The following is an 8049-nucleotide window of genomic DNA, read 5'->3' on the forward strand; positions in this document are numbered from 1 at the left end:
AAGATGGAACTAACCATAACTTTGGCATGCAATAATTACGTGAAGTTGGGTGTAGTAAAACAGATCATGTTTTTATTACAAATGCTGGCAATTTCATTTACAACAAGAAGTTTCCATGTAGCCATTTCTGGTTTCAGCCACGCTGAAGCAGCCTTGATCTTGCATTCATGGACAACTAAAACTGCAAGTTCATGTATTGGAGGGAGGAAAAGAAAGGAAAACAAATGTACAATGAATCACACCATTATGATTAGACTAGATTCAACTGAAGGATTGTGATCTGGCTGGTCAAGATTCCAAGTCCAGTTTGTCCAAATAGTCTACACCTTAATCATATGAACTTGTTTTGTTCCTTTTCAGTACAGTTTCACACGTAGAGAATGCCTAGCTTCTTCCCGATCTTACAACAACTTAATGGTGACCATACTAATTTGCTTTCCAATTCTTTTAGTAAGGCAAAAAGGTAAAGGTTTATTTGAGCTCCAAATTGCCACAGCCCTTTCACACTACATTTCATGTTTCCAACCCAGGAAATGAAAGGTTAGTACCACCAGTTCCATGGGTAGGAAAAGATGTGCTGTACAATATACACTTGTTCCTTGAACAAGGTGAAGTCTAAACACCTTAAGATTTTAGGCAGTTGAAAAGCCTTATCAGAGTCTTGTTTTAAGAGGCTGAATGTATCATGACTGGCACACTGAAGGCCCTGAGATTCCAACTCTAATTGAGATGAAAGGTCCCCATAGAAAGCTACTGTCCACTGAGGAAAGCCAGATGTCCTTTTGTACACTTGTTGGCATAGTGACCCTTCTCGCCACACTGCAAAAAAAAAGGGGGGAGGTGTTAAGAAAGAGGTAAAACATGTTGTGCATACCCAACAGTAATTAAATACTTAAAAAGTGTAAACATTCAAACCTTGTAACAGGTGACTTGATCTAATGGCCGAGGACCTCTGTTTCCCCCCATATTGTTTTGAGAATTCATTGGTCCTATATTGTGCGGCATCCTTTGTTGGTGGTTAGAATTTATATTGGTCAGCTGAATCAGTGACAGTGACGACCTGTTTGTGGACTGCATGGTCTGTTAAGAGTGAAGCATAAATGATAAGTTAAATGTAATTTACCATGTTACACCATCACAGGCAACAGAAAACACAATTTCCTGTCATCACCACATAAGCTCTTACATATTTTTAGGTATATTTTGGAAGTTTACAAACAAGACCACTGTTGCATACCTTCTGTTGAGTATGAGCCTGCAGAGGCAGAGGAGGTTGTTCAGTAGCACCCATCGGCAACTCAAAACGTGGGCTGAGAAGTTAAAATGTCTACAGTTTAGTACGACACATCAGTTTCCCTGTATCCTAATGCAATTTAAAAATCAGCGAAATTAAGACTCACTGCATGAACTTGCAGGACCTCCCCTCCGGACAGAAGCCAACAAGGTAGTTGACACAAATGACTCTTCGTGTATGTCTGTGTCTACAATCCGGACCTAAACATACAAGCACAAAATATTAACAGAGTTATTGTCAGGATCTTAATTTCATATCCTATCCTAGTAAACAATCTGAACAACATCAAGCTTACCATGTTTACAGAATCCTCGGTCATACCACGGACAGTCTTTAATCTTTGATTCAGGGTCAATATGTAAAAAGGGACATTCTTTGTTGCTGCATTCTCCTGTTTATAGAAAATGCCATGTTTAATAGTCATTAAGACAGAGACAATGACAGAGACAGTGGACAATAAGCCACAATGAACTTGAATGAGGAGATACCGATACTGACCGAATTTGGAATAAAAATAGCACTCAGGCATCTTGGTCATGTCATACTCATGAAGGAACTCGCACTGGTCCCCCTTTTTGCATAACCCTCGAAGCCAGTGTTTGCAAACAACTGTTTTTTCTCCACTAATGTGCCGGAAGGGACACATGCCACCTGTCCAAAACACCACAATAACCATTTTACCTTCGACACCGTTATTTAGATGTTTAAAGAACAAGCCTGCTTTTTCTACTGTAGACAACTTACCCTTCATGCAAGATGCCCTCATGAAGAATTCACATACAGCAGCACCAGATTCTGCATAAGTAACCAAAATGCATTGTTATTGACAGCGTATATAAATAGCCCCGTAAACATAATATCAATGCCCATAACTGTCCAAGACACGGACGGTGTGTAATTTTGCAGAGTAATTCACCGTTGAAAATATCAATCGTTCACACATTAATTCACAATAAGCCTGCACATGTTTTAAATACACGTACAAATACAAATACAGTGGTTGTTCGGTGTAAAATCGGTGTACTTGTATGATTGTACACTGCACAATCGCAAAAAAGTTCTTGCATCTTTGTTATGGCGAGCCTAGGAGGCGTTATCTGCTGCTAGGCTAACCCCGCTAATGATAGCTAGCGTTAGATACTAGGTAACGTTAACTCCTGCCGAATAGGGATGAAGTTTCATACTTACTGTCCATTCCAGGAAAAGGCAACGGTTGGGCACCCAGCTGTTGCTCAACAGCAATCTCCAGATCAAATTTAAGGTGGTCAACAGTCGCTATTAGATCCTGCATTTTGCCTGTTTTCGTTTGCTAGCTTGCCTCACTATCCTGCTAGCTTGTGATGGTGTTATTTACTTTGTTGTACTATTTAGCTAAGCAATTATGACATTAAATCTCAGAAACAACTCGTTTTTCAATGTTAATTAGGATCAATTTGTTTACAATTTTTTAATATAGCTCAATATAATATAATAAGAAGTACACTGCAACAACACCTGTCCCAACAACCGATCTTCCACAAGCTTCGCTAGTGTTGGGGTGAACTCTGAACTCTGAACTCACGTTTCAAAGACAACTTAATCGAACTCTGAGTTGTCGATTTCAATAATTAGATCTAATCAGTGATGGTTCGTCTGTAGACAATCTTTGCAGTCTATCATTGTAATGAGATTTTATTTGATCTATTGATGAAAAATGTTTACACTTGAATTTATATGTTTGTTTGTAAATGTATACATCGTTTGTGTGTGGGGATCGCAAGGCATCTAGCCTGGAAACATTTTTCTTTCATTTCTCAAAAACGTCAAAACCATGCAGTAGCCTAGACGACACCCAAATCTAAATCATTTTATTTATCATATTTATTTTTAAACACAAGAGAATATGAACATGACAACATGCAAATTACCCAATATGAAGTAACTTTATGAGAAGGGACTAGGCTATGTTGTGAATTGAAATTTGTCAAGATGCCATTATTAGACAATGAAGAGCATGAGCATCAAAGTGTGGCAAGGATTGTAGGCTACACTCAAAGATCCTTGAGGTATTTCACATGTGAAAGGTTTTAGCCTAGGCCAGGCCTGAAACAGACAAAAATAGTCAATTTACAACAGCCTCAGACAGGCAGACAGAACAGAAATTCTAGGCTATTTAGTGAATTAGCCTATTATAGTTATTCACTGTCGATGTCATTTGAATTACCTGGGCCCTGTCCTGAAATAAACATGTAGGCCTACATTACTCAGACACACCACTGAATGCCTACAACCTCACATTCTTATGCTGCACTGCTGTGTAACATGACTTATGCAGAACTGTATAATTTGAACTGAAGCATGCCTCCCTCATGTCAGATTAATAATAGGCCTAGATACTGTTGTAGCCTTATGGCTGTAGAACTGTTAGGCAGGAGTAAGGTTGGTGTAAAATCAATTTAAAAAGCTTGCAGAATCCTTGAAAACACCATCAGAAGTGCAGATGGCACTGAACCTTGCTGGTGTCATGGTAATAGGCAATAGTGGGAATGACAGTATTTACATGTCCATAAAACATGCTTAAAATTATTTGAAGATAATACCAAAACTATTTTCCTAAAGCCACCCCTTAAAAAGTTAACAAATTGTTGCATTCTTTGTCTCATGAAAGAAAGTGTAGGCCAAGAGTAGTCTGCACAGAACGTCCTATTTTGAGGTGTAGCCCTAGAGTGTAGGAAAACTAGATGTACCGCAGAGCTGTACAAAATATGACCGTCGCCCAGTCCAGCACATTTTTTCCACAAAAATAAATCACGCTGAAAGGCCTATATGATTCTAACTGTCTCACTAAATTGCATTATCCACACTCAATTCTCACTGGTATCTGCTAGACAACAAGTACCAAAAGATGATTAGTTCATAGATTTCACATGTAAAATTCATTTTATACAACCCCACCCCCATCTTGCCTGTTCATAATTCTGAGAAATTCTTGAATTGTGTGCATGTGTGCGTGTACACGTTTATGTTTATGTGTGTGTGTGTGTGTGTGCGTGCTTGTGTGTTTGCCTGCGTATGTGTGTTTGTGCATGTGCATGCATGCGTACATATGTCTACTGTGTGAGTATGTGTCAAACGTATGATTACTGTGAATGTATGTGTGTGTGTGTGTATCTGTTTATGTACATGTGTGCACATGGAATGGGTTAACATGACCCCTGGAGGCAAACATACGGAAAAAATTGGTCATCCTAGGCCCTACGGTTATCAAGATATTCACAGAAAACTGTGTCTGCCCTACCCTCCTTCCGGGGGGTCCAGTACAGCAGGGGGCTACAGATCAAAACGAAAAACGATGGTTCCATGCTATCCATGTGGGGTTACATGCCCACCAAGTTTTGTGTACCCCCGGTCTTTCAGTGTCCCGGGAATCCTTGTTGGTGTACGGTCACTAAATGTACGCATAAATTATTTTATTGTAAGGCCCCCCATGAACGAAAGTTCACAAAACTTGCCATGCATTCGGAGGGTGTCATAATGATCCTACACTTTCAATTTCGTGCAGTTTTGACTATGTTAGGTCACAGATACGTGCGATTACAACACCTCATTTTTACTTTTTTGTGTTTAACTAGGTGGCGCTATACATGAAATGAGTGGTTATGGAATGGGTTGACATGGCCCCTTGAGGTCAACATACAAAAAAAAAGGTCCTCCTAAACCTTACGGTTCTCGAGATATTCACAGAAAACTGTGTCTGCCCTACCCTCCTTTCGGGGGGTGCAGTCCAGCGGGGGGGCTACAGGCGAGGGGGGAGCAGGCTGTACTTCCTGAGGAGGCTGCGGTCCTTCAATGTGTGCAGTAAGCTCCTCAGGATGTTCTACCAGTCTGTTGTTGCCAGCGTCCTCTTCTATGCAGTAGTATGCTGGGGAGGAAGCACAAGGAAGAAGGATGCGGGGCGAATTGACAGGCTGGTAAGGAAAGCTGGCTCTGTAGTGGGAGCTGAACTGGAGAACATCACTTCACTATCTGACAAAAGGACCCTGAACAAACTGATCAACATCTTGAACAATGAGTGTCACCCACTCCACAGCACTATTGTTAAGCAGAAGAGCCTGATCAGCTGGAGACTTCGCTCACTGCCTTGCACAACTGACAGACTGAGAAAGTAATTTGTCCCCAGGGCCATTGAACTGTTCAATGCCTCACTTAAGGGAAGAGGAGAGATAGACTTCTCTGCATAGTCTGTCTGCCTCTTCACCCCCTCCATGTTTGATACTGTCTGTCCACTAGCCACTTTTACCACTGTCTTTATGCCTCACTGTTTGCGTGCTATATTAGCACATTAGCACATATGCATAACCCCCCCCTCCATGCCACACTTATACATTTTCACTTATACATTTTCTTAAATAGTTAAATATATAGATATATAGACTTTACTTTACTTTATTTCTGCATTGTTGCACTGTTGGACGTACTCATTTGCACTACCACCATGACCACTATCACCATTGCACTACCATCATGACACTCATTCACACAGAGCACCTTAGAGCACCTTACCATACCTTACTATGCACAGAGAATCACAGGCTCAGTCCCTGCCTCAGTCATTGCAAGCGCCTCTGATTGATTAATCACCACTATGTGGATACTGTTTTTAGAATTTAGATTAAGTGTTAGTTAGTATAATTTGTATTTTTGTCATTTGTATTTTAGTATATTTTTATATATGGTATTTAAATGTTAGTTAGTATAATTTGTATTTTAGTATATTTAGCATATTCTTTATCTTCTACTGTCCTTATTGCTTAGTTGTGTTTTTATATTATATACTTTAATTACTCTTTCTGCTGTTAAAGAATGTGTTTGTGGTGTCTGTATGCTGCTGAGACCTTGAATTTCCCCTGGGGATCAATAAAGTATCTATCTATCTATCTACAGATCAAAACGAAAAACGATGGTTCCATGCTATCCATATGGGGTTACATGCCCACCAAGTTTCGTCTACCCCGGTCTTTCAGTGTCCCGGGAATCCTTGACCGAAATTTGGACATGCGAAAAAGAAAGAAAAAAAAAGAAAAAAAAATATGACTTTTTTAACTGTTTTTCTAACAGTTAGCCTATAGGCTACTTTATACAATATTGAGATATTTGCAGATAGTTATATTAGTTAAACAAAGAAATAAACATTAGTTTCTACAATACATAATACGGATTGGAATGTTAGGCTACTGTGTACAATATTGCATGAATAAATTGCAGGAGTGCATTATAAATGTCTTGAACAAAGTTGAAGTGTAAGTATGAAAGACGTTTTGCCTGCTTAGTGCTGCCTGGAGCGGACATGCAAACATGTGAGACAAGTCAACACCACAGTAAAAGGTCAACACGAAACACTTTCAGTGTGAATATGACATGTCTTGTCAAGCAGACATGATGATGCAGACAGACACTATTTAGCAAGTGCTTCAGACAACCACCTTAAGCTTATCGTGTAGCCTATTGTGGGAATGACTCAAATTTGACTTCCCATACAAACAACCTGTGTGAAGTTGGCACCCATTATGCTGAAAATATAAATACAATTTTGATAAGTTTGTGCAGGCAAAATAAACATTTGTGCACAAACCGTCTTAAGGATATTAAACTTTAACTTGTTCACCCAGCACCCCATAAACTCCTAAATGACTCCAAAATAGTTGGAATCGTTTGCGCACGATTGTGCAAGTAAAATAAACATTTGTGCACAATTGTTTCTTGTGTTATTAAGTGTTTATTTTGCTGTCGAGTGACGTAACTCAGCATAACACCCAAATGACTCGAAAATGGTTGGATTCATTTGTGCTTTGTTTGTGCACGATTGTGCAGGCAAAATAAACATGTGTGCTCAAACCGTCTTAACAATATTTAACATTAATGGTTAGTGACCTGGGCCCACTTCCCCGAAAGCATCTTAAGCCTAAGAGCGTCGTAAAGTCCCTCTTACGAACGTCTTAAGATTTGCCGACTGTTTCCCGAAACTATCGTAGCTTAAGAGCATCGTGAAAACACTCGTAGATCTACGAGTGCTCCAGAGTACTCGTTACCGGCTAAGAGCGTCTTAACAGTACTTCTCACTGAGGTCACCAACAGGACATACAGAGGAATTACAACTTAGAATACATAATCCAACTTACGTTCCCATTCTTTATTGTGTTTACCTGTGATGAATCAGATTTTAGCGTGCAAAATAGCCTACATTTAATGGTCATAATAATGTGATGAAAAGCGGACAAAAATGCAATCAAGTTATGAAACGAGACGTTGCCAGAATAGTTTGACATTATCTTTGCTAAGTGAATATTTTATTAGGCCTATGAGGTAAAAAGCAGAGAAAGCAACATGTGGTTTAGTCTGTAGCCTAGGCCTACTGCATCAAAATCTAAGCCTACACATTTCCTCTCTTTCTTACTCGACTTCTTTCTTATCTTCAAACGTGTTCTTAAGTGGCACCGCGAAAAATTATTGCATGGTGCAACAATCTAATCTTAAAATAATTACAATTATTTATGTCTCTGTGTGGTATATAACCTACTTGGGATGCTTACATGCAGATGTCAAAGTGTTTCTATTTTCGTATTGATGTGAATGAATGTGTAGATCCGAAGTTTAAATGGTAGGCCTATAGCTGTGACGTGCAGTCACCTGACATCACCGTCAAATCAGAGGATATTTCAGAACTATTAACGTGGACAGCTCCCCTTAAGAGCATCTTAAGAGCAGTGCACGCGCGT

General features: G+C 39.5%; 1 protein-coding gene across 1 annotated transcript; it reads right to left on the bottom strand.

The window, feature by feature from the left end:
* Nucleotides 1–50: 50 nt before the first annotated feature.
* On the bottom strand, nucleotides 51–2838 carry cpsf4 (cleavage and polyadenylation specific factor 4). The gene is made up of 8 exons (XM_076267080.1): nucleotides 2483–2838; nucleotides 2039–2089; nucleotides 1793–1945; nucleotides 1590–1685; nucleotides 1401–1494; nucleotides 1238–1310; nucleotides 916–1080; nucleotides 51–819 (listed from the first exon to the last, which is right to left on the bottom strand). Exons 1-8 carry the CDS (start codon nucleotides 2583–2585, stop codon nucleotides 751–753), a joined length of 804 nt encoding a protein of 267 aa, XP_076123195.1. The 5' UTR covers nucleotides 2586–2838; the 3' UTR covers nucleotides 51–750.
* Between the last annotated feature and the right edge of the window lie 5211 nt (nucleotides 2839–8049).

Source organism: Alosa pseudoharengus, unplaced genomic scaffold (genome assembly GCF_046254945.1).
Source record: "Alosa pseudoharengus isolate Yale_2024_CS ecotype anadromous, Long Island Sound unplaced genomic scaffold, YU_APseudo_1.1 YU_APseudo_1.1_scf_4, whole genome shotgun sequence".
NCBI lineage: Eukaryota > Metazoa > Chordata > Actinopteri > Clupeiformes > Clupeidae > Alosa > Alosa pseudoharengus.